General features: G+C 42.2%; 1 protein-coding gene across 3 annotated transcripts; it reads right to left on the reverse strand.

The window, feature by feature from the left end:
* Window positions 1-19: 19 nt before the first annotated feature.
* On the reverse strand, window positions 20-24,486 carry arhgef12b (Rho guanine nucleotide exchange factor (GEF) 12b). 3 transcript variants are annotated; one of them, XM_062405928.1, is made up of 37 exons: window positions 23,789-24,486; window positions 16,193-16,284; window positions 14,833-14,931; window positions 14,687-14,736; window positions 14,143-14,200; window positions 13,746-13,945; window positions 12,659-12,736; window positions 12,284-12,517; window positions 11,106-11,231; window positions 10,878-10,976; window positions 10,367-10,477; window positions 10,168-10,266; window positions 10,040-10,082; window positions 9,545-9,650; window positions 9,298-9,435; window positions 9,164-9,196; window positions 8,897-9,011; window positions 8,430-8,535; window positions 7,938-8,177; window positions 7,672-7,816; window positions 6,285-6,454; window positions 6,058-6,204; window positions 5,617-5,702; window positions 4,918-5,043; window positions 4,411-4,525; window positions 4,176-4,276; window positions 3,901-3,978; window positions 3,725-3,800; window positions 3,481-3,648; window positions 3,001-3,088; window positions 2,838-2,918; window positions 2,680-2,759; window positions 2,290-2,577; window positions 1,977-2,195; window positions 1,688-1,887; window positions 1,377-1,449; window positions 20-1,292 (listed from the first exon to the last, which is right to left on the reverse strand). In XM_062405928.1, exons 1-37 carry the CDS (start codon window positions 23,818-23,820, stop codon window positions 1,279-1,281), a joined length of 4,314 nt encoding a protein of 1,437 aa, XP_062261912.1. In that variant the 5' UTR covers window positions 23,821-24,486; the 3' UTR covers window positions 20-1,278. The 3 variants fall into 3 exon arrangements, with proteins under 3 accessions (XP_062261912.1, XP_062261914.1, XP_062261911.1); XM_062405930.1 differs by having other exon boundaries at window positions 2,290-2,553; window positions 6,285-6,457; XM_062405927.1 differs by having other exon boundaries at window positions 6,285-6,457.
* Window positions 24,487-24,621: the final 135 nt, after the last annotated feature.

Genomic DNA, 24,621 nt, shown 5'->3' on the forward strand with positions numbered 1-24,621 from the left:
ATTTGATATCATATAGTCATAAATGTACATTATATTTTACATGATAAACTGTTCAACACAATCCTTTTTGTTTATATATACTTTTTAGGTTAGTATCTTCATTTAAACTTGTCTGTTTACATTTTGTCCAGAACTCTTTTCAGTGAAGTGGCCAGTGAACATTTTGTACAGATTATTACAGATGTTGAGTTTGAGAAATCAGGAACATTGCACTTTGATGGTTGATTTTAACATTAGACCACGGTTATTCTTTTTTTCCATATGATGCGTTCGAGTGCTACGGGAAGATTCAAACAGGCACTTTCAAGTCTGAGGCTAGTCCAAATTGTATTAGTACGTTATCTGCTCAGGTAAACAAACTAATAAGACGACCAATAAACAAATAACAGTTAGTATAACTGCAAGTTATTCTTTGGAAATCTTCCCCCAAAGAAATGAGGCTCCACCCTTCACAGTGAAAATGAAACTGTTCCATGCACAAGCCTCATATCACGTTTTTTAACAGCATCATTTCAGGTTGATGAAGAAACATTAAAATTAACATAAAAGTTGGAGATACCATTCATTTCTGTGAAGGCAACAAAAACTCATCGCTGATACTGACGGTGACGTGTCTGAAGAACAAGATGCATTTTAAATAAAATAAAATGTCTGCAACAAGCCGCAGCAAAATGTCCAATTCCAGCTTTTAAATTCAAATTTTCATACTAAGAAAGGTTAAAAACCTGTGGATCAGTTAGTTTAACGTATTTCTATGAATTTGGCAGATTTTTAGAAACCCAATCAGTTTGTGGAGAAGACATTTAAGTGTGTATAAAATAAGCAGTGTGTGTTTAAACGTATATGAAGCGTGAGGTTCAGCTCATCTCTTATTACAGACATTTACATCAAGCTTACAGCAGTGCTCCGAGTCCTACATCAGAGAATCCTTCTGTCAGAGTCTCTCCTCCTCCTCTGATGTGCATCTGTGTGACTTCACACCCTCCACTTTTCCTTTTCATACATCCAGTGTTTAAAGATAACTTATGTAGATGATTATTATTAAAGCTAAAAGTGGCTGAATTGTCCTCCGGTGAATCCCAAGTCTCTGGAGCAAAACCTGGATCAACGATCATGGTGAAAAATGATCCACTGATTGTCATGTGGGCCTGAAGCCGGAGCAGAGACACACGAGTCCTCCACTGTTCAAGTGTTCAGAGGCTGGAGATCCGGAGGAGAGGGATCATGGAGGAACCTGGACTTGGCTCCTCCTCCTCCGAGAGGGAGACGAGTCCGTTGTCACTGGGTCGCGTCTGAAAAACATCAACAACAAAGATCAACACAAACGTTTAGAGTGGATGTGAATCTTCCAGGTGACCGAGAGAAGTGAGACAAACCGTTGTTGTCGTCCGAGTCAGTAGTTGTGTCACTGTGTGTTTGTCGCAGCTCGTTGTATTTCAGCTCCACTTCCTGGAAACAAGTCAAATACGATGGAAGAAAAGTGTAAACAAATTTCTCGTGATGCGGATTCATGGTGTCAGGATTTTGAATTGTATTATAATAAATCAGTGACTCTGCAAACAGATGAATTTAGTGTTAAACATCGTTAGGACACCGAACACAAAACCTACGACATATTCGTGAGCGAAGAGCGTAAGGTTAGCTTCTAGGTTTCGTAAACGCAGCTGCCGGCTCAGACGTGCAATACCTTCAGATGCTGCAGGTCGGCCTGTAGGAGGCGCAGGTGAGTCATAAGCTGCCGACTGAGGTTAGGACCACCGCCCCCTGTCTGCGAGGAGGAGGACAGCAGCTTCCTCATGTCGATCCCCACGTCGCCTTCCAATCCTCCGTCATCGTCAGTGCTGCTCTCCTCGGAGCCTGCGCCAAAGTCCAGAACCATAAAACCACCTGGATGGAGACGCAGGGCAGGCGGATTAAATAAAATTCATAATTAAAACTTATATCGGGAAAAGATCCAGACAGAAAAACCTGTTCACCGTTGTGTTCCCTTGCCTCCGACAGGCGGGAGTCGTCTGGGGGTGAACATGAAGATGTCTGGCTCTCGTCACCCATCGGCCCCTCGTGGCTCCCAGACAGGGAGTCCCCCCGCTGACACCCGGGGGCCCCACTGGGCTTTAACTCCTCCGTCTCCTCTTTCTCCTCCTCCGCCTCCCTGCTCAGCAAGTGGTTGAAGAGAGCCTGCTTCAGCACTGCCACTAGAACAGGTGAGAACGTGTTATTATGGGATGTTTCACCATCTGCTCGTCCAGATACTGATTGGGTGAACTGGCCCTTTACTGTGGAACCTACACGTCCTGAGAGCGTCTTCAGCTTTTGATGGGGGAACGCAGAACTCGTCCTCCTCCAGGTTTTCGATGGCGATTCCCTGACGCGAGCCCTCCTGATGCAGTCTGTCGGCCAGCTGTCCGTCCAGGAAGGCCTCTAGTTCTGCTTCGTCCAGCTCTTCATCCTCCTCCTCTTCTCCCTGTCGGTCGGCCACAGCCTGCTCCTCCTCCTCATCCTCTGATTTCAGGCCGTTAAAGGGCCCGATGCTCGCCGGTGGAGCTTGAGTGTCTGGAGAAGAGATGGCATCTTTTTCTGGAATACAGAGATTTGAATTCAAAATGAGATAAAGTACATCAGAGGAAACATTTTATAAAAAGTTAGATTTAGAAATAGAAACATAGAAACATGACTTGCCTGAGCTCGTTGACCCGTTGGACTCTTTGCTCGACGTGTTCATCCCACCGTTGATGATCTCGATGGCATCTCGCTCGGCACTGAAACACACTCAAACACTTTAGAACCCATGAAATATTCAGACCCAACAAAGAACCTGTCTGCGTCGTCGGACTCACTCGGTCTGAGCTGGAGCTGAGTCGCTGTGGGGGGGTGTGTCCTTCATGGCCTCAGCACACTGCGTGATCAGACACTGCCACCTGAGGGATCAGAGGTGAAACAGGAGGATGAGAACTAAAGAGAACAGAGGTCAGGTCGTGGTGTTCGTGGTGAAGGACTCACATTCTCTGATCGGACACGGTCTGAGCCATCAGCTCGTAGATCTGAGCTCCGTTGTCCGACATGGAGAGCACGAAGAACGACTTGTTGTCTGGTGAGAGCAGGATGCAACAGTGGTAACTCTCATATGATACGTGTTACACAAAAAACATGGATTTGCATGTAAATAAGAGAAATACTGAATCTGTCAACCAGTGCGGTTTCGGTCTACGTCATTATTAAGACTCATAGGAGGTGACCGTGACCTTTGACCACTTCAATCTAATCTGTCAATCCGCGAGTCTAAGTGAACATTTGTAAAAAATTCTAAGAAATTCCATATTGGTGTTTTTGAGAAATTGTGTTCACATGAATGAGACTGACTGACCATCCGGAAACATAATACCTCCGGCCACTAGGTGCCGCCAGGGACATATAAAGGATTAAAACATGAACATGAATGTCTGCACAATCTGTTCCGGTACAGGTGTTATTGGTTCTCACCAGTTGCCACAGGACGAACCAGTACAGTGCTGAGTTTGATGATGGGGCTGAAGATGTTCTTGGTGTCTGTAGCACTGGCCGGATTCTTCCCGTGGAACTTGAGGATCAGACGCTCGTCCTGTTTCTGCAGCAAAACCAAAATGTCCTCCAGCAGAATAGTGTAGAGCTCTGAAAGTAAAACGCCGTTGAAGCAAAACTGAATTTTTTTAAATAAACATTTTCATGCTGTGGTGCGTTTATGTACCGATGGTCTTGTCTTTATTGACTTTCCAGGAGAGAGGTCCCTCGTGCACCATCTTCCTCTTGGTCAGGTCCAGATTCTGCAGGAAAAGAATAATTCAATATAACACCTCATCCTCATAGATGAATAAAAGCTGCTTCACTCTCTTTACGTCCAGAGCATCAGAGGTGGTTTCTTACCTTCAGCTCCAGGATCATGGGGTTTTCACTCTGCTTGAGGGACGAGAGATCCAACCTCCTCTGATAATCCTCCAGCCTCTGATCAGACAGAACACAACTTGTTAAAGTGGTTTTAAACACTGGATGTAAGCAGAATGATGACCATGCACATCCAAACATGTTGTGCTGGAGAGAAGCAGCTCAAAGATGTGGACATATTCTCAGTGAAAATTAAATCCCCAAACCTCCAGTTCAGACTTAAATATGACATTCTATGATGATTCTGGAGTCTGTACCTGTTTGTTCTCAGCCTCCTTCACAGCCTGGTTGACGTGGTTCAGGATCTTTTTACAACATTCACCAGCTTTCTTCACCTTCTTCCTCTCCTCACCGTCCTCTGAGGGACGACAAACATGCAGAAAAAAAAGATCAGGGACGAAGAAACCAAACGTCCATCAGTCTCCTTTGTGAAATACCCTCTCTGGTACTTACAGGACAGTAAAAAAAATCAACTTTCTGTCTTGTTTGTACCTGTGTACTTGGCGATGTTGTCCAGTAGCAGTGGGTACTTGGTCAGTCGCTGCATCTCAACGGGGATGATGTCTTTGAGCTGCAGCCTGCGACACAGACGGTTGCTCTCGGCTTCCTGAAGACAACACGGTGGGAAATATATAACTTTTAATATGATAAATATGTCTGTCATATACTTAGGACTCATGTTGTTTCCTTTTGCAGAAGAAGGTTTTTTTATGTGCGGAAATAAATGTTCCTGAAAGTGAAAATCTATTTAGATCAACTCCTCTAAGAATCTTTTTTAAATTACAAACAATCAAAATAAGAACTGCTCTACATTAGTTTCCAGAAGTCTCATACCTATTGTCCTCAGGTGATTCAACACATAAATATATCATTATAACATAAAAAGTGTTGTACAGCTATTACCAAGGTTTTAGAGACGATATTAGACTTCAAAAAAATGATAATCTCATTATTAAACTAGTCTCGTCCTTGTGTTTAATAAATCAACTCTGTGCGGACCTGTATGAACAAGTTGAACCTCTGGTCTTTCTTCTTTTTGTTCTTGATGAGCTCCAGAGCAGAAGGCTGGTTACTGCAGAACGTTCCCACCGCTTGTTTGATCTTCTCCTCTTCGTCCTCGCTGAACTGGAACCAACACACGTAAAACATTTACCTCATCTGATCGGCAACATCTCTATAGCCCACGTGGAAAACTTCAGGTTCAATATCAGCAGGGGGAAAACCAAACTTTCCACATAATGAAACATATACAGCTTTTTAGCTTTTTAACGAATTCATACAACTTGGGGAACAGCTTTATTAGTGTTTCTGAATCCCAGTTGAAGTACTTTACATTCCCAGGACTTTATTTCTAATAACAGAGATAAACACTGACAATGTACAAAAGCAGCAACTGAAGATAAATAATGAAATAAAAAGTTCACAGAAAAAGAGTTATTTTCATGAAGAGTTTCTTTATTAGAGGAAAAGACGACAGCATCCTTCTCTCTGATAATCAGAGTGGGTTTTGTTTTTTGTTAGGATCTGATAATCCTAAATTAACCCTTGCACGACAAAGGATTTAGCTGTAAAACACAGTGCCTGATAAATCCTTTGTAATCAGCTTGACTCTAAGTTTTTTTATCTGTGCGTAAGGGGAGTCAACATTAAACGGCAGGCTGTGTTTTAGATTTGAATTTGAACAGAAACGTGTCTCACCCAGGCCAGCAGGTCGTCTCCGATCTGACCGATCACCGACGTCTCGCTCCTCTTCCTGGTGGCCGTCATCTGTTCTGTTATGGAAACTGTGGAGCACAGATATTAGAAGATATTAGTGTCCAGATCGATCGTACAGTGTAAATAAAAAAGGACTATGTGTCGGAAAACCATCTTTCAAACGTGAAATGTTTAATTTTCTATTGCCCGTGTCCCATTTGCTAACACGGAGAAAGCAGGGTTTATGAGTTATACTGCAGCCAGCCACGAGGGGGCGATAGAGACGCTGTGGCTTCACTTTTAAGGAGCACTCATGTCGTCCATCTTTATTTACAGTGTGTGATGTGAACACAGAGGTTTGTCAGCTTCTATTAAAAACATCTATACAGATTATTACAGTGGAATTCAATGATTGTGTAGTTTTTGTGTGTGCGTGTGTGTTACCGTGCAGCTGAATAATCTCCTGCAGGTTAATAAAGATGTGTTTGATGTCGTCGGGGGGGAGGACGCCGTGTCTGTTCAACCTCTTGTAGAAAACACAGTCCAGCACCTTCAGCATCCGCAGGTGGGCGCGCTCGGTGTAGAACAGCTCTGACGGTGCACAGACAAACACGTGTGAGCGAATACACACCGTGACCGCTGGATGTCTCACGTGTGATCTCCTGATTTACCGTTGATGACCTCCTGCCGTTTGATCTCCTGCGGCGTCAGACTGTCCAGGACGCCGCGGCTGACCAGAGCCTGCCAGGTCAGAGGGTCCTCCTCACACTCCGCCTCAGCTCCCTGGTCGTCCTCGCTCTGGGTGTCGGTTGAAGTGGCCGCCGCACTCGGCTGCTCCATCCTACTGCCGAGCCAAGACAGAGGGAGAGGGGCTTAATGAAGAAGATTAATGAAGGGGCAAAAAGGGGAAGATCGGGAGGGGGGGTGGGGGGGGGGGTTACAAGCTGTTACCGGCATTGCTGTCAAGTTGCTCTTGACTTATTGGTTTTAAAGAGAATTCATCAGTATTTTAATATAATTCATTATCCCCCAGTGTGATCAGTTTATCACAGTTTTTTTTATTTATCCTGCAGCAGCCGTTATTGTCAATAAAATTATTATTCTGCAGTGATTTCAATAATCAATCATTCATTTGCGTAATTTTTCAATTGCTGCAAACTGGTTGTGGCTTCTCGAACATGTAGACGTCACTTCATCTACTCTGATGTGATATTAAACTCAATGGGCCTCATTTGTCTGACGCACAAATCTGGAATTTATCAATATTTTCTTACCTAAATTTGCTCGTACAGTCTAACAAATGTAGAACTCCCTCAGACCGTGCGCACACACTGATGGCCCAGCTGTCCTAGAGAATTTAAACACCCTTTTGACTAAATGCATAGTGTATTAAAACTCTATTTATTTAAATAAAAATTGTTGATAGACAGAAATAATGTAATTTACTAATGCGTTAACCAGATATATTAAAAACCTCTGAAATTGACGCACTCTCATCCTCATCATCTCTACAAAAACCTGCTGAACTCATATTTATGCTTCATTAAAATACTGAATGATATTCACTCCTACAGTTAATAATATGAATTTTATACTGTTGTTATTTATTTTCTTTTGTTGTGGTATCTATGTGCAGGACATGCCCTCTACAGTTCTATCCAATTGGAAGCACAGGACTTTTATCATTATTGCAATATAATGTATTGTGATTATTAATATTGTCCTGATCAGTTTTCCATCACATGTGCACTTTACTGTTGTGGTGAGATGCTGGTAGATGTTTATGGTCATATTGTCAATGTGATTCTAGAATCATTGATCTACAGTTTGTGGGTTTTTAAAGTAGAGTTCTCAATGCATCTACATGAAATATAATAATCTGGTAAAGTAATAGTTCATCACAGTTTCCTTTCTGGTTTTCTGTTGTAATATTTCTAAAATGGATGTGTGGTAATATAAAAAATTATGCTCAGCCTGTAGAACACTTTGAAATATCTCAGCATCCCCTTATTAAGTCCTTCATGGACGGAGACTAATTCAAGCAGATCCTGTAAATACCTGAACGTCTCCTGCTCCTCCTCCTGCAGCTGCTCCAGGTTGGAGGGGCTGAAGTCGAACTGAGTGGGACTGGCGACGCTCTCCTGCTGGTCTCCAGTCTGCAGACCCTCGCCCAGTCTGGGCTGGACGGGGAAAGGGGACAGATCTGGAGACAACGAGGGAATAAAGTGAGGATGTTATCTGTGCATCTTTCCTGGGAAACATTTTGAAGTTCGTCTCTTCAGAATTTCATCAGGGCACGTTTTAAAACCGTGAACATGTCTCACTGGAGTCGGAGTCCTGTCCGCTGGTGTCCGAGGCCTGAGCGGAGAGCGAGCTGTGACTCGGGGACGTGGTGGAAGGTGAAACATGGAGGCCAGCGTCCGATCCCTCGCTGAGCAGACTCCCACGGACCCGTCCGGAGGAAGAAGTGGAGGAGGAGGAGTCGGGCTGCTCCGGGATGCAGACGGCCGGCTGGGAGGGCTGCTTTGGTGACCTCTGCTTGTTCAGCTCAACGGCTTTACCCACTGCACACACACACACACACAACTCTCACAACACTGATATCTGTATGTACACACTCATAAACACTAGATATGAGAAGATATGACTATCTGCCTCTTTAATGCCTCTAGTGGAAACGTCTCAACTGATATTGGAGCAATTTCTTTAATGGGAAAAGATTTTACTGCTTTATTACAGTTGCGATAAAAGAAGGCGTCAAAAGAATCTGGGATGTGACTTATCTGTGATATTGTAAAATAAGGTTTAATCTTCACCTGACGTTGAATCCACTCTGCTCAGGCGTCTGGGTGGACCGAGGATGTTGGGGAATCGGGGCTTTTTCACCTTCTCCTCACCTTCTTTCTCAGGTTTGATGCTCCTCTGTTTGTTTGAATGACACAAGTTTTAAAATATATCAGAGTGTAAGAAATTCAAGCAATAATTAGACCTGATCTGGTAAATGTGCAATTCTTCAAGTCAATGATTTCAAGATAATTTTGATTTAAGACTAACAATAACTAATACAATCATTTCTTTATATTTTTGTTTTTGCATTTAATCAATTTATTCAGTTCATTGTCTCAAATGTCTGTCATATTGAGGAGCCAATTCATATTTAAACACCTATTTATTTTAATCGCCTAGAATAGAAATAATACAAATAAATGAAGATTAATAGATAATTAAAATAGCTGACTGGACATATTTCTGTGTGTGCATGTTTCTGGAGAAGCGATCACACCTTGATCTTTGGCAGGAAGTTGATTCGTGCTCGTTTATGTTCAAGACCGCGCGGCTCCTTCACTTTGACCCCGAGGTGCTTCATGTAGGTGAGAATCACGTACTGCATCGTCTGACTGCAGCAGTGGAACATCGTTGTTTTATGATTATTACACATTTTATATTTTACGTACATGAGACTGCTTACATCTGCTTTCCACAATCTAAAATATCTGAAATAGAAACTGAAACACTTGATGTGAAAGATAAGGAAACTCCCTCCTCTCACCACTTCTCCTCCTCTGACGGCGGTGATGTCAACCTGCAACACACACCTCCAGGTCAGCAAACACACACATACACACACAATGACTCCAACAACTGAATAGTCACTCGTCTTCGTACACGCGCTCACACACTCACAGGATGTCCTCTATCTTGGAGATGATGTGTTCGGCACAGGAACATTCCTTCTCTAAACCCTGTTGATCTTTTCCTCCATCGACGTCCAGCTTGGACAGTTCGTCCTCGGCCAGAGTCAGACCCATGCTGCGCTTCTGTCTGCGCACACAAACACACAACACACAGATTCCAGCACATGGGGATGACGCCTCCTGAAACGTGACCTGTGAGAGGTTCCTATCGAGAGGTTCCTATCGAGAGGTTCTACCTGAAGTCGTCCAGGTTCTTGTGCAGGTCCGGCAGCAGCGAGTCCTGTAACAGCTGCGTGTACTGTTTACACAGCTCCTCTGGGATTAACTCCAGCCTCCGCTTCTCTGCGCCGACACAAACACACAAACCAAAAACAGTCAACCTCAGGATAACTTAATGCAGCTCTAACAAACTGAACTGGAATGTCCCTCAGAGCACAGATCCTCCCGCCAAGGCCGAAAAGTCCCTTTAAATACAATCAAGCTGCACTGACATTGAATGAGCTCTTCTCTGGCTCATATCAAATCCCTCCACCAGGTTTTGTAGATATCCGTTCAGTAATTTTTGTGTAATCTTGAATCACAAACAAACTTTAAGCAGCTTTATTACGGGATCAACCCTCCCACCCGTCAATCAAGCATCCTAAGCCTGTTGATTTAGATGTGATGTGATTGTAAGCCTGTGAATCTCAGTGTAACAAAGATGGAGATCAGATATAATTAGTATTTCATACCCAGTTCAGCTGCAATCGTCTCCGGCACTGGAAGTTTCAGATTCTGCAAAAGACAGAACAGTACAAACCATTGAAGGATTCAGAAACTTGGTCAGTGAGGAAAGGAAACTGACGGTGAGTGAGCTTACTGCTGTTCGGTCCATGAAGAGCGAGTGGAACTCCATGAAGAAGCGTCGACTCTCTTTGGAGCTGGTTTGTTTGTGCATGTCAGCGTAGAGGTAACACAACTGTCACAAGAAATACACACAAATTATGAGTTTTATATCACTGTCATGCTTGTTTCATGTATATATAATGTGTGTGTTTGTGTGTGTGTGTGTGTTGTACCAGAGGTGAAGGGTCAAACTGGGAGACAACATGATGGAGGAACACAGCGAGGTGAGCCGGCCGAGTCTTCAGCAGCTCGATGCTCTGGAAACAGCTGCACTGTCCATTAATCTGAAACACACAGACAGACAGAGAGAGAGAGAGAGAGAGAGAGAGAGAGAGAGAGAGAGAGAGAGAGAGAGAGAGAAAAAATTGACTATCACATTTTACTTTCAATTTCATAAAACATTGGCTCTGACTTGATTGTTGGTTTGAGAGTATCTGGTGTTGTTTTAGGATTGTTATGTAGGTGAATACTGATTAGTTGGATTAACCTTAAATAAACACTTCTGGAAGAAAAGGTCTGAAAGTTGCAGCTCTTAAAAATGAAAATGACATAAAAAAAAAGGACCAGATGTCAACAATGCCAAACCAGCTCAAACAACAAATCGACTGAATAAATGAAATAACCACATCATTGTTTCTTACATATTTCTTCTATGTCTTTGTCAAATTTCTGAGATAGAGATACCTGCTCCTGCTGAGAGTCAAAGTAGTCGTCTTCTGCTCCGATGATCTGGGGGTGGAGGAGGTAGGGAGGGCTACCCACAATGCACTGGGCAATGGAGTCCTACAGGACAGATAGAGGGTTAAAACTTCAGACACACAAATTCAAATCATTCAAACTGAAAAAGAGAGTTGTGTGTGTGTGTGTGTGTGTGTGTGTGTGTGTGTGTGTGTGTGTGTGTGTGTGTCTTACAGTGTCAGTGTTATCCTCAGTGTCGGGCGACGAGCAGAGGTTGAGTCCGTCTCTCCGGCCGATGTCTGGGCTCTGACAGGGCGTCTCTCTTTTGCCGGGATTCTCTGGGAGGGGAGTGCTGAGCAACTAACACACACACACAGACACACACACACACACACACACACACAGGTCAACCCACAGACAGAAAAAACACCACAATTAAGCCAAATTGATTGTTTAGTCTGGTGCTGAATGCTGGGAAACCACCACAGACCAGGACCATTTCACCCCTATTTATAGAAGCGGTGATAAATGGTTATTTGTTTTTATAGACGTCTGAGTGACTCATATTTTCAGAGGCACTTCCTGTTGTATTAACAATCAGATGGTGGGTACTCCTACAGTAAACTATTAACAAAACGCACCAGTGGACAGCAGCATCTAATCCATGGTACACTAGAGCTACTGACACTAAGTAGAGTGTAGACCTCGGCCAAGGCCAAACAGTTTCAGCTGGACCAAACTACAAAAAATCATAGATATAGATCCTCTAAATATATATAAATATGACAGATTTCTTTTAAATCTCAGTATTTATTGTATTTCTGTGGCAGCCCAACAAAAGGTATAAAGTCATACACGTAGTTTTAGCAGTTTTGGTTATTGTAAAAAAGCCTAACCCTCCGTAAAGAGGACCTGCTCCTAAATATAAAGTATTTAAATATAAAGTATTTAAACATAAAGTATTTAAACATAAAGTATTTAAACATAAAGTATTTAAATATAAAAGGCCCATTGTAGGCAAAAGAACACAACAATGTGTACAATTTACTTTCAAAAGTTTATAAGCCCTAAAATAAACAATGGTGATTCCTTGTAAGACAACAGGGTCTTACAGGGTAATAAGAAAATAAGCATAGATATTTTGTGTACTTGTATATATATACATATATCTTTTGTTTTTTAATTTAATGATCTACACTAGCAGTTCCATTTGAGAGCAGCCAGATCAAGCCTATATATGTGTATGTAAATCTGTTTCTCATGTATATGTGTAAACTGATCAAATTCTAATCAAGATAAAACTGGAGGGTGTCTGTCATTTTCTGTAAACGATAAATATGACAAATGACCAATACAACTTATTAGTGCCACTGATATGGGACAAGGGATAATTATGATGTCATTGTACTCACAGAGTGACTGTTCGTCTGGAGCCTGTCGTTGACGCCGTCCCCCCACGAGGACGAGGTGGCTTCCCTGAGCAGAGACCCACTGTCCCCCCCCTCCTCGGCCTCCTCACCGCTCCTGGACACAGCCTGAAAACCTCTGCTGATCTGCTCCTGCAGCAGCGAGATCTGCTTCTTCGCCTCCTGCATCTCCTTCACCAGGTTCGGTCGGGGGTTCCTGCTGCACTCCTCCTCCATCACCTGTCGTTTATCCCAGAGAGAAGCAGAGGGAACGACAAATCACAGCCACAGTTTATATAAACAACCCACAATCTCTATACTCGAGCGTTGAAGTAATTATTCCCTTCATAAATACATGAAATACAACAATCGACTTTGTACCTCCAAGTCCAGCTGCTGTCTGGTCAGCATCTTCTTCAAACTGTCCATCTTGTGGCCGTGTGTGGTTCTGATCTCATCCTAAAAGACGAGATAACGACGAAACACTGAGTCTGAGCTGAAGAGGAAATCAACGTTCCTGTAACAGTGTGACTAACGTGAGAAAATGTTTGACGACAGATTCATGTGAACAGAGAAGTGAAAGAGAAAGAAAGAAAGAAAGAGGAACATGGTCCACATCTAAAAATTAACATTATGACCTCATACAGTGACGGAGCACTTCTCTTCATAGAGGAGTAAAAATAAATTGAGAATAAAGTCGTTATAAAATGAGGATAAAGAGAAACACATATTTTAGGAAATAAGAACGAAGGAGAAACCCATAGATTTTCATAAAATAACTTAATTCTCAAAAAATTGCAAGTATGTTTTGTTGTAAACATTTTTTTGTAAAACTTCAACTTTTTTCATGACAAATAATAGTTTTCCTCTCACCACACTCATCTTCCTTATTCTTTCCTTTAAATGTCTCTAAAGCTCCATCGTTGTGAATAAAACGGAAAAATCCAGACGCCTGATTTTATGAAACTTGAGTTTCTAGTTCAACAAGTTCGCCGTTACCAAGACGGTGAATTGTTGACACAGTGCATTTTGGTTCAAGTTGGCAGAAATGGACCGAGACGACGTGACTAATGAAAAATAACGAGCTGTGGGCTGAACCGGCGAGATAAGCTACTGGTATCACGAAGCTTATCACAGTTTAAAACAACATCGTGGAGACCGTTAAAGATCCAGCACGACAACATGAGAGTGGAGCTGCAGGACAGACTCACACTGAGACCAACAGTTCTTAAATACACTAACACAACATGTTCAAATTCACTCATGAAAAGTTTTTACTTCCCCCCCCAAAACAAATCACATTTCCTTATATTTTAAATATTGCTTTAATACTTTTAACATCCTTATTATGTTGTTTTACTTTAGCTTTTGTTTTCTTTATTTTCAAATTTGTTCATTAATATTTTTTAGCACATGGCAGATGTGTAAAAATGTTAATATATTTATCTATTCATTATTAAATCCTTACCCCATCTGGCAGAGGGGAGGCGCTGTGCTCCTGAGGGCTGCACGGCTCCACACCTGACAGCAAAGGGGAGTGAGGCACCGACAGAGACGAGGGTGAACCGAGCTCGGCCCCTTCGTCACTCCCCTCCTCTTCCTCCTCCAGGGGGATCTGAGGGAGACCCGGGGGCCTCCCCAGCACCGTGAGGGCCACATAGGAACCCGCTGCCGGAGAGAGAGAGTCCCCAGAAGAAGAGAAAGAATCGCTCTGAATCTCTCAGGAAATGAAATCTCAGTATTTCTTGTATTTCTGTAGCAGCCAAACAAATGGTATCAAGTGATTTATGAAGTTATGAATTATTGCTCTTGGTAGAAAACTTTCTGTAAGTAAAATGCAGCTACAACGACAACAGCATACTCACATTTGATCAGCTTTACAACCTCTATGTGGTTTGAATGTGTGACTAAGGTCCCGTTGACCTGAGAGGAAAAAGCATCAGGAGATAAAATAATTATAAAATTAAGTCACAAATATAAATATAATCAATTTTAAAGGGTAAAAAAGTTTTTGCGGGATTTGGGATAATTGAAAACAGAATAAACATAATAAAAAACATTTTTAAATGTATAAATTCATACCATAACATTTTATAATTATATTATTTCATAGTGAAATTATTATTTTGTGTTTAGAACTGTACTGGTCATGCTGGGTACAATAACACAGTTCAAATACAGTTCGGCGTTCCACAAGGGCTAGTACTGGGTCATCTAATATTCCAAAAATTTTACATTATTGCCAGTTAGTTTAAAAAAAATTACCATTTTATTATCACTTATTATTATTTTTACTTAAAATTTACTATTAGGGTTTTCAGCATTAGTAAAAATGCAGAGTTTAGCTATGAAAAGATGAATCTATATCCTTCAATAAACACGTTTAACTGTTTACAGACCCAGACTCACCTTAATGATCCTGTCTCCGGTCTGAACACCAGCTCGCATCGCAGCTCCATCTATAAGAGGGAGAGAGAGAGTCGAGTCAGAGACGTTCCACAAGTGTGTGTTTGTGTGTGTGTGTGTGTGTGTGTGTGTGTGTGTGCGTGTCTTACCTTCTTTGACCAGCTGCACAAACACAGGGTTGTCTCCGCTCACCGTCAGCCCGAAGCCATTTTCATCTCTCTGGATTATCACGCAACGCTGGACAAGACCTGACTCACACACCATCGGAAAAAGAAAAACTTCACAATGAGAGTTTGTGTTGTTGTTCCACACATAACCATAATATTAAATAGTGTATTTTATAAAAACAAATGCATATAATTGTTAACATGTCACTGTAGTTTGGACAAATTCACAACAATTATTAACAAAAGTAAGAATCTCAGCGAACGTTTGCAGGATTCTTCCTAAAAAGAAGTTCTGGCACTGAACATCTGGAATACTGGTCGTCTGCTGGAGTCAAATATCTCCACACAGGAAGTGACAAGTGAGGACATTGGGAGAGAAAAGGGTTTTAAATAGCTGCCAGTTCTCTTTCCAAGAAAACTGGGATCACCAGTACGAGGCGGCGTTCCTCTCTTTAATCTAAAATCTATAGATAAATCTATAGAACGGCTTAAAGGAGACGTAATCTGCTCATATTTAGGTTCATAATTTAAATTGGAGTTATTCCTTGTAAAGGTTTACATGCTGATATTTACAGAAAGCACATCATTGTCCTCAGGCTGTCCATTGCTGCAGCTCCTCTTTTCAGCCTCTGTCTGAAACACAGCAGGCCCACTCACCTTTTAAGTTTGCAGAACTTTTAAATTTACAAAAAAGAAAACGTATATAACACGAGAGGAAATAAACAAAAGTCCCCTTTTAGAAAATCAAAATGCTCTTTCATCCCTGACACAACACAAATGCAATCAATCAATTAACAAACACACACACACACACACACACACACACACACAAGAAAGAAATCCCATGACCATGTTGCAGGCGCCATTTAAATCGACCAAGCCTCTCGAGACGCTGTGAAATCAGCCACTAAACTCAGCGGAGTCATTCACGTCACTCCATCTACAAAGATCTGCAGCATCAAGGTTTATTCCTGTGAGTCGTTGAGGAAGTTCAGCGACTCACAGGCTCGCTCTTCAAAGTCGTATCTGGGTGGATAAGTGGTCGTCTTCTCGAAGGAGCCTCCAGACTCCAGGGTGAGGAAAAGGGCAGGAAGGATTAATGTCGACCCCTCAACCCGAGAAGCAACCACCTTAACAACTGGTTTCATCCACACCACCTCTGTTCTCCCCCACCTCAACAGACTGAGGCCCAGTCAATGATTTATAAATGTAGATGAGACAAACCTCAGTGAGATAAATGTTAACATGGATTTAAAAAGCGTTCGGCAGAAGAAATTCTACACAAAATTAAAGACACAATGAAAGAAAGAAACAAAAACAGAATTCAAATTGTGTTTCTTACCTGTTGGGTCAAATTCATGTTTGAGGGAGACGGGGGATTTGTCATTCTTAGCCTTCTTGTCTGTGGGCTCCTTGTTGAGAATGTTTGGAGTCCTAGAGAAACAAGGTCCAACGTGAGAACACGTAGAGAAAACATCCAAAAACGTATTTACAAGGTATTGTTGTCAGATGTTTGTAGAGAGTGAATATTGGGAGTTTCTATTTATATATTTATGCAGCTATAAAGAAAATTGACTTTGTTTTTAGGGCTAACATGTTTTATAAATCAGGTTGTGATTGAACACTTTTGAAACAACCTTCAGAATATAGACAGGAGCACACAAGGGAAACATTTAAATTCACTATATTTGTATTTAAATTTGCACAAGATTTCACACACACATTGAATTTCATCTATATACGTCTGATTTTTTTCATCAAGATCCACAAAATATTCTCAGAGAAATCAGGGAAAATGTCCAACAACAAACCAACAACAACAATCCAGGATCCGCCCCCTGATCTGGATCCGCACCAAACATATAATTGACTCTTCTTGGGTCACATCCCAAGTCTCCACTAAATTTAATGGAAGTATGTATTTTTTATAATCTTGCCAACTACCAAACAAACAAAGACGAAAACAAAACTTGGTGAATTTGGCCTCAGTCGCATGAAAAAGAAAAAATGGTCTTCCTCAGATTTCACAATCCATTTTGAACCAATCATGCAATACAAAAAATACACATATAATAGTAGATATGAAAATAAACATACGTAGAAAAGTGCACAGATACAATTTATGTCACATCAATATCTGGTCTTCAGGCCAAACAGCCGTCAAGAACAATATATGATTAAAAATCATGTTCTCAAAGTGAGATGATAAAGTTTGAATCAAGTGTCAATTGTCAGAGTCCCCATGTACAGTCTCCTCCTCGGTATTTAAAACCCCTCATGGGAGCGTAACCTTATGGTGTTCGTCCATTTATTAATAGAATACGCCCCCCCCCCCGCGTCCCCGTCCCCTCAACAGCTCCGACGGGTTCCGCAAGAGGGGGTTTCGTTTGTGCTGCTGTTCCTCCCTCGGACAATGGGGGCCCTGGGCTTTTAACAATGGCCCCCGCGTCAGAGCTAACTTACTATACTGTGGCTTTGTGGGACAGATTCCCGGAAACGGAGGCTCAGGGTTGTTTTGGCCCCGCTCCAGTTTCCTGAATGTGGGAGAAGGCTGGGAAAGAAACAGGGGGGGGGAGGCACAAGAGTGTCTTTGAGGGAAGACAGGAGGAAACTTCAGCTTCGCTCCCAGAGACTGAACAAAACTCAAACTCCTCCTGGTGCAGAGGGAACAATGAAATAAATCTAAATCCTGGGATTTCAGATTCAGGAAATGGAAATAACCGAGATAGATGAGAATATTCTGCTTTGTGTCGAGCTCCTGGAAACAGAAACGGCTCCAGACTAAACAGCTGATCCCGACCCTTCACTCTTAGACACAACATAACTGTCACAAAAGGGTGAAATCACGTCGAGCAGCAGAGTCGCAGGGAGACAGCTCTCTGAGGGCCCGCTCAGGGGCCCCCTCGCTGTGGCTGGAGGAGATTAGCAGCTGATAAGACTTAGGCGAGACAACGACAGGCTGCATCCTGCTCAGTGGGTGGCAGCTAAGTGCTGGATAACAATGAGAAATGCATCAGCTCCAGATATTTAGTTCCTTTTTCACAACTTTTTTTTAGATAAATCTGCAGCTGCAGGATAAAACCGTCCCGGTGAATGACTCAGGCTGAAAAAATAAGAGTTGCTGACCTGCAGGAGCTATTTAAAAAGTCATAATAATTTTTACCCATTTGGTGAATCACAGCTCGAGCTTAGATCGACACTAAACACCAGCTGAATCATCACATAGACAGAATCAACGGCTTTGATTGAAGTAAAAACACATGTTCACAACTTCCAATAATGATATTCATAATGTGGTTTTTGCTGTCTGGTGAGAAAACACAAACACGTTGTGAAACTCACTGAAACTTCTTGTCACTTATCACCTGACATATAAACACAAATACCTATGAGTCATAGGCTAAAAATAAAGATGGCTTACACGTCTCCACTTCCTTCAATTGTACCAAAAGCTCTAATATCCCTGATATCACTGCACTCTTGCGCCGATGACGTAATTTAGAGTCACTCAGCTGTCAAATCATCAAAAGGTAATTAAAAAACAACCCATCTTCTAACATGGAGGAGGCTGGGTTGATCACCACCAGGGGGCGATCTAGAAGATTTGGCTTCACTGGTGGAGCTGTCACGTCGTACATCTTTATAAACCGTCTGTCAGCTGATAATATTTGATAAACTTTCCAGTATCTGTTGAACGTCGGAGCAGTTTCCCAAAGTTACAGAGATGAGTCCCCTGAACGCCTCATTGAGATCTGATGCATATTTTCTGTTGTGTTCACGACTCCCGAGACACCGAAGGTTCACAAACAAGTTCACATGCACAGGAAATGTCTTCTGGTCCATGTGAGAACTTTACTGGCACCGCGATTAAGGGAATTATTGATTAACTTATTGAATTCCTGCTGGGATACATGACCGCTGGCTAATTTGCTCAGGTTCTCTTAACTTGCCGTCGTGCACGGTTATCAAACAAGGAAAGAGAAAACATGCAGCGATCCACTTGGGCCCCAGATGCCAAAAATACCAGACAATTCCTCCGGGAAGATAACAGCAAAGAACTCAGCTCCAGAGGCCGGGAGAAAAAAGCCCAACAAGAAGGAGAGAAGCTCAAAGTCCACATACACTGGAGCTCAGAGCTTATCATTAACACATTAAGATATATAATAAACTACAACATGATTTAACCAACTGTTAATAACTGATCACTCTCCCTATGCAATGTATGTGGCACTTAATATTTAAAGACATGTCACAAATACATAGTTTTATCTTTTTAGCAATTTATTCCTCAATCAGTTGTTCGGCCGCGGAGGGAAACACATTCTGGGTTTTCCAGAAGCTGGATGATGCATCTCAGTCTAAATTAAAGTACAATGTGTGTGTTGATACAGGAACATGTCACACAATCAACAACAGTGTCGCCCACTATTATGTTTTTTAATAGTTGGTGGAATCTAAAGTAAAGCTGCTTTCAGTCCTGCACCAAACTCCGGATATTCTGGGAATGCAAATGTAGGAGTCAGTTAATGTGGAGTTTTTCCTGCCAGCCCCCTATAAAAACTCTGGTCAATGTCCAAGTGAGCCCACGTGAGAATACAGCAGGAATATAATAAAAATTAACTCTATTATTAACTTTATAAAAATATGTCGAATGTTATTTGTATAAAAGAACAGATTAGAGATTACAAAGATCTCGTTAACAGCTGAAGTAAAGAGAAATGTTCTAAGTTTTCTTCTAAAGATGTTTCCAAGTCTGTTGCATGAATGAATCTTTGTGCGTTTGCATCTGATGTCACTTGGCTCCGACCGCAGCGTCACCACAAACATCCAAATTCAAATTTAATTCCCGGCAATTATCTAATCAAGCAGCTCAACGCATGAGAGACTCGTCCAAACACCACACGAGTGTTTAGAACAACAGGGTTTTGCTCATTTTGAGTCTCTTCATATTCTGTGTATTAGTTAAACGAGCTCTTTTAAATTATAGAAGTATTATCAGTTGCTTCTTGTTGGATCTCATGTCCAGAAGGCGTCTGACCACTAGAGCAGCAAAGCACAAGAATACACCAGATCTCAGAGTGAACACAGGTACATGAGCGTGGCTCTGTCTGGTTAGTTAGCGCTGCAGTGATGTGAGACAGCACTGTCCTGTCACTGAGCTGCGACGGCCCGGTGGCCTGTGGGCCGGACAGACATTGTTCCGCAGTGATGTCACCACTTCCCGTCAGAGCCTGGGCAAGGTGGGAGGGGTGGCGGGGGGGGGGGGGGGGGGGGGGTGGTCGGTGGGCGAGCAGGCCGGCCGGCGGGAAAACACGAGGGTCAGCAAAACTCTGTGACAAAGAGCTGGTCCACCGCCTGCAGCCATTCAGCTTCATTTCACAGTTTACTGTACATCACAGATCTGAGCACTGGGCTGACACAAGCTTCTCACCAAACAAGTTCATGAGTCTGTAATATACAGCCCTGACGTGTGTGTGTGTGGGGGGGGGGGGGGGGGGGGGGGGGGTCAGTGGTTGATGATGTGCTACAGCTGTAGTTAGTGTGCCAATGGGTGAATGTGATCAATGTGAAGCACTTTTGAAGGTCACGGACAAAAAAAGATTGCAAAATAAAATGCAGCCCAACCTGTGTGATTCTCCGTTACAGTCAAACTCCGAGCTGAATGCATCGCACATCTGGAGCAGAGTGTGTCACATCTGCACCTGAAAAACAACCTGCGTCTGCTGCTTTAGTCTCAACGCAACAAATCCTGCAAAGTGGGAATAACAACACTTTCACGTGTCTTCTTGACGAGGTGCTCTCAGTTGAACAAGTGAAAAGTGACGGGTGAAGATGTGTGAACACTGAAAAGAAGGAAAACAGAGTTCAAACACATCAGGACGATTCCTGAGTAAAGTGATTGACAGATTATCTTTCGAAGGTTTGACTTCATTTAAAAAACTACTACTAAACTACGTGTCAGAAAAAACGACCTGGTCACAAAGCTACAGATCAGTCTATACACTGTGAAGTTGTTTCTGAACAAACTAACCTCGTAGTTTAAGACTTTTCATTTGTCTTGTCCTTCACCCATTTTCAGCCATGTCCAAGTTCCCAGATCTCAGTGATTATTTTCGTGAATCCAAGGTTACTGGAACTGATAACAGCTACGGTCGAAGTTAAATTAAACCCAGGCTGTAACGCGCCATAGTTTTCCTTTAAAGGGTCTAAAAGCCGTCTACCGAGACCCGTCCTGCAGGGAACTGTGCTGTTCCACCAACCCGACATTCACAGCGTTCCTCAGGAAAGACAGAGGATTCAGTCTGTCCCTTGAGTGCAGGCCGACAGGAGGACATGTCCCACTGGGGGTTGTCACACCCTGACAGTAAAATATCACAAACGTTAGGAGAAACCAAGCAGGCTGCTCACCCCGAATTCTTCTCACTGAGAAACCCTTGACTGACGTCCAAGATGTGACCTCCCCACTTCTGGAGCCGGTACAAATGTTGCCCCGGGAAACTGGACCCCTTTATTTTTACAGACCAGGCTGCAGCAACAACTTTAAAATCCACAGACAAGAGAGTTGCTTGAATAATGAAACAAACTCAGAGTGTCATAAGAGAGCAGCGACGCCAGGAAGTACCCGAGAGATGCAAAGTGAAGAGTGGTTGTGTCTTTTCCCTCTGAGCTGGAAGAGATGTCTCTGACAGCCAATCCACCGTGGCACTGTGCAATAACCATGGTTCTTTATAATAACCACTGTACAAATACTCCCGAATTTATATTATATTGTAATTATATTTAATTATATTATTTATTTCACCCTCACTGAACAACTGTAATACTCATACCATTCAATATTTATCCCTGCACTTCATTTCTTTCTTTTTCGTAGACCATCGCATTGTTTGTTTTGTGTTGTTATGTGTATTCTATGTAAGAACATTGAGAGCCACTTCACCATGTCAAATTCCTTGTTTGTACAACTTACTTGGCCAATTAAACCTGATTCTGATTCTGAAGGACCAGATAACAGATGAAACCAAGACGCTGCACAAATGCTGCCATTTTGCACCAGTGACCTCATTTGGAGCCAGAGTCTGCACAGTGGGGGGGAACAGTGCCATGACAGTATCGTTCTTTGAGAAACATTAATACGATTATTATTTTCTTCTGTCTTCTTTTTATGGCTTTGGGCCTTTTAAAGGAGCTGAGAAGATTGAAACCAGTCATGTGGGTTAAGCAGTTATACCCTGTTTCTCTCCAAAGCTGAGAAATACACCAAACAACACTTCTGATGCTCAGTAATCAAGAACCTGTGAATGGTTTGATTTATCTTTACACCAAAGATATACATATTCCCTCAGTGGTTTCAGAGGGAGTCACTTGATGGAGCCATTTCATGACAAACCACATTCAGAGCCAGTTTCCTGAAGTCTTATCTTCTCAGGGAGGTTGCCAGGTTTGACATCATTGTGTTTGAACGGAGAGCAAAGCCTTCGCTCGCTGACTCTGGAAACTCTGCTCGAGCCCATGACCCTAAAAAGAAATAAGCTCTCTGCCTTTATGTGATTCAGTATAAAATCATTCTTGGATTTCCAGTGTACCCAGTCTCTATGTTAAAGAAGCCTCCAGCTCATCCAGTTGTGGTTGACAAAGTATTTATGTCCTCTGACTGTCCCTCTGTTGTTTATGATTGTAAAACCTTATACAGCCTTAATGTGGAATTTGTGATAGAAACCTTACTGAGAATCCAAACTAGGTCTACAGAGAAGAGGCCAATTGTTCTAAAGAGCAGCAGAGTCGCTGCTGTCTGCAGGCTGAAGGTCGAGAAATCAAATGACTTTGTTTGAGTTTCCGAGGCGGTCGTGTGTGCCTTTATTTTGGCGTTTCCTCAGAGGAAATTACTGATTACTGACTGTACAAATACACACAAGTTACCTGGGATGGATTTTGAAAAGCTGAAATACAGGAATTGACCTTTCAACAGCATTTCCACCTCATGTTGGTTCTTATGTGGGAAACTGGCCAATGTGTTTCAGGTTGGTATCAATAAAATCCAGAGGCGCAAGACTTTATAAAGGATGAGATAAAGATTAGGCTCAAAATAAACGTTATTCCTTTTTTTTTCTGCAGGAAATAAAACTCAGATGATCATAGAATCAAGTTTCTGTGGATGTGCCCTAGTTAATGTGATGTTAAACTAGTTTGTGTATAATTCTGCAGCCGGTTCACAGACAATCAGTCAGTAACACTCATGTTTTAACCTTGTTCACAATCACAGACGAGGGCAGCAACTTTAATGTCAGTGAAACATATGGATGTGTCATAGTTTCCTCCTTCCAGAAGGATCCATCCTGCAAAGGACATAGGCCTGCTTTACTGAATAATAGTAGGCTTGTTTACACTGGTGCATAACGATCTCTCAACCGTCAGAAGGTCAACAAAGCAATTTAATCAAATCCTTCACTGGGTAGACAAACAAATCACGTTCACTCACGTTCAGGAGACTTTTCAGAACTCCATTGAGAAATCGTGTTGTTTTGAACTTGCCTTGGATTTCTCAGATAGACATAAAAGACGGGACACACTTCAAGGACCCAAGTGAAATATAAAAGGCTTGTGCTTGTTTCGGCCTTGAACAATTACATCAAAAACTTTTACATTTACTAAAAATCTAACTTCTAACATCCTGTCAAATCCTCAGACGCCATCGTCTCCTTCCACAACGCAGCATGAGGAGGGTCAGCAATTATAACCAGTTTTAAAATCTTAGATTCACTAACTTGTGGAGACCTGGGGGTTTATATTGAATAAGGTTAATGCCGAATTTATCAGAAGACTCAATCAAATAGCAATGTAGCTCATGTCATGTTACATTTCTTAATAGTGTTTTCCAACAACCAAAATAACTTCTAAATTAGAGGATGTTTAAAGGAGTTTGGCGAGTTTCACCTACCTGTCAGTGAGTGTGGACTGTGTGACACTCATTGGGCTTCCCTGGCGAGTTTCCGAGGATTTCACCTGAATAACATGTTCATCATAAAATCCTGCTGTTATATATTAAAACGGCTCCTTCATTCTGTCTCCTCCGGTGTGAAGGAGTCCTTACATCCAATGGAAGAACGTTTAACTCCCGTTATTCAGCTGGGAGGGTTTGTTAGAATAAAACAATCCCAGAGGAGCAGAAATAGTCAAGTTGATCGAAAGTTTATAATAAGACGATAATGATATATATATATTAAATCCAAGGAATGAAGAGAACTTTTCTTTTCCTCTTTGGGGTGTGAGTATATTTCATCAGTCAGCTCCTGTTTGCTCCAGAAAACACATCTGGAAATGTTTCCCCCAAAACTTTTCTTACATTAAACTCCAAAATCCAGAATTATTATCTTTTTAAATCTCTTTTCCGCCCCAGGAAAATCCTCCATGAAGAGTCTCAGTCGGTTCCTGGTGTCCGAGGGGAAAGTTACGTCAAAGTCTTGCTGCAGGATCCGAAATGAACTTTATCCGTCCGGTTGTTTTTGACGCGACGTCCGGAGTTATTCCGCAGATCAGTGATTCTGAAGCATCCTCCTCCAGCTCCGTTACTTTTATTCACCTTCTAATGAAGAGTTTTCCAGTGTGATGCCAAAGGAAAAAGGAAATGCTTCCTCGCTCGCTCGCTCGCTCGCTCTCTCTCTCTCTCTCTCTCTCTCTCTCTCTCTATCGCTCTCTCTCTCTCTCTGTCTCTCTCTCTCTCTCTCTCACTCACTCCTCTCTCGCCCCAAAAGACTAAAAACAGGAGGAAAA

The sequence above is a fragment of the Platichthys flesus genome, chromosome 15, assembly GCF_949316205.1.
Source record: "Platichthys flesus chromosome 15, fPlaFle2.1, whole genome shotgun sequence".
Lineage (NCBI taxonomy): Eukaryota > Metazoa > Chordata > Actinopteri > Pleuronectiformes > Pleuronectidae > Platichthys > Platichthys flesus.